The sequence below is a fragment of the Amphimedon queenslandica genome, unplaced genomic scaffold (genome assembly GCF_000090795.2).
Source record: "Amphimedon queenslandica unplaced genomic scaffold, v1.1 AMPQUscaffold_12159, whole genome shotgun sequence".
NCBI lineage: Eukaryota > Metazoa > Porifera > Demospongiae > Haplosclerida > Niphatidae > Amphimedon > Amphimedon queenslandica.
Window position 1 is genome coordinate 10911 of NW_003547602.1, and position 1968 is coordinate 12878.

General features: G+C 36.4%; 2 protein-coding genes across 2 annotated transcripts in view; both read right to left on the minus strand.

The window, feature by feature from the left end:
* LOC105311883 (deleted in malignant brain tumors 1 protein-like) overlaps positions 1-1903 on the minus strand; it is a 10687-nt gene extending 8784 nt beyond the window's left edge. The window contains exons 1-6 of the mRNA XM_020004499.1: positions 1660-1903; positions 1292-1615; positions 926-1249; positions 706-882; positions 220-375; positions 4-171 (exon numbers count right to left, since the gene is read on the minus strand). Coding sequence (XP_019860058.1) covers positions 4-171; positions 220-375; positions 706-882; positions 926-1249; positions 1292-1615; positions 1660-1903 — 1393 coding nt within the window. The remainder of the gene's footprint in view (positions 1-3; positions 172-219; positions 376-705; positions 883-925; positions 1250-1291; positions 1616-1659) is intronic.
* Positions 1900-1968, minus strand: part of LOC100639000 (deleted in malignant brain tumors 1 protein-like) — a 3201-nt gene continuing 3132 nt past the window's right edge. The window contains exon 12 of the mRNA XM_020004501.1: positions 1900-1913. Coding sequence (XP_019860060.1) covers positions 1900-1913 — 14 coding nt within the window. The remainder of the gene's footprint in view (positions 1914-1968) is intronic.

Sequence of the window (1968 nt, forward strand, 5' to 3'; positions counted from 1 at the left end):
TACATGAAGTTGCGCCACAAGTAGCACCAGCATCTTCATAATGGCCACAGTTATGGGTAGATAAGTAAGTACAGTTGACAAGGAATCCTTCATTTCCAGTACACTGAACATTGTCCATGTTAATAGGACCAGTACCAGCACCAAAATAAGCATTAGTACGAGCAATAGAAGCTGTCAAAATAGTAATCAATGAACAATAACAAATTATGCTAGTCTTACTTCCAGCAATTCCTAACTGATTACATACAACTGCAGCATCATTTACTCCCCAGAGATCATCACAGACAGTACCCCATGCTCCATTAATACACACTTCAACTCTTCCTTCATTATCATTAGATCCATCAACAAGACGAATGCTACCATAAGTACAGTCTATAATTTAGAAAGAAGCTTTAGAATATTATGCTATTTATTTATGATAGACTTTTTGTTGATAGGAGATGGGATCTGTGTGATAATTGCTGAAGTGGGATAAGCAGCAGAGATTACATGATAAAATATGATAAACAACAATCTAAAATTGGCTTTATAAAAATGTTGCATGTTATCAATGTTAAAAATTTATCCTTCAACTCAAAATACATTGTTAATATAATGGTATCTTGGGGAAATAAATTGTATAGGAAATGTATTTTGTCTATGCAATCTAATTAAATGTGCTAAATCTAAATGTATATCTTATTAGATTTTGGTACTAATTACTTGTAGAGGTGCTGTTTATGATACACCTAACTCCAGCATCTTCAGTATGATCACAATTATGATAAGTATCATGTTGACAGTTGATAAGTGCTTCCTCAGTTCCATCACAGTGTACATCATCCATTGCAATAAGACCAGTACCAGAACCATAATAAGCACTGCTATATGGAATACCATCTACATACAATAATAATTATAAACAATTTTTATACAAACTAACTTGATCCAAGACCCAGTTGTCTACATACAACTGCAGCATCATTGCTGTCCCAACTATTGCCACAAATAGTACCCCATGTTCCATTAATACACACTTCAACTCTTCCTTCAATATCATTGGATCCACCAACAAGACGAATGTCAGTGTCATTACATTCAGGCTGTGAATCACAACTAACACCAACATCATAGAAATGCCAACAGAAGAATTGTGATGTTAATGTACATTGAGTAAGGTTGTCTTCATTTCCAGTACAGTATACTGTACCAATGCTGATAGGACCAGTGCCAGAACCAAAGTAAGAAACATCTCGAGGTACAGATACTGCTTATTGTAAACTTATGCACTGCAATTAGTTTTACTTACTTCCATTAATTCCAAGCTGTTTACAGACAACAGCAGCTTCACTGTAAGTCCAATGATGGCTACAGACTGTACCCCATACTCCATTAACACACACTTCAACTCTTCCTTCATTAGCATTAGATCCACCAACAAGACGAATATCAGTGTTATTACATTCAGGCTGTGCACCACAAGTAACACCAGCATCTTCAGAATGGCCACAGTTATGAATAAATAAGTAAGTACAGTTGATAAGGAATCCTTCATTTCCAGTACACTCAACATCATCCATGTTAATAGGACCAGTACCAGCACCAAAATAAGCACGAGTACGAGCAATGGAACCTAATGTCGCATTGATATGTAATGAATACTACTGTAACTATTACCTCCATCAATTCCTAACTGATTACATACAACTGCAGCATCAGGTGCTCCCCAACCATCATCACAGACAGTACCCCATGCTCCATTAATACACACTTCAATTCTTCCTTCATTAGCATTAGATCCACCAACAAGACGAATGTCTGAATTATTACATGAAGTTGCGCCACAAGTAGCACCAGCATCTTCATAATGGCCACAGTTATGGGTAGATAAGTAAGTACAGTTGACAAGGAATCCCTTCATTTCCAGTACACTGAACATTGTCCATGTTAATAGGACCAGTACCAGCACCAAAATAAGCATTAGTA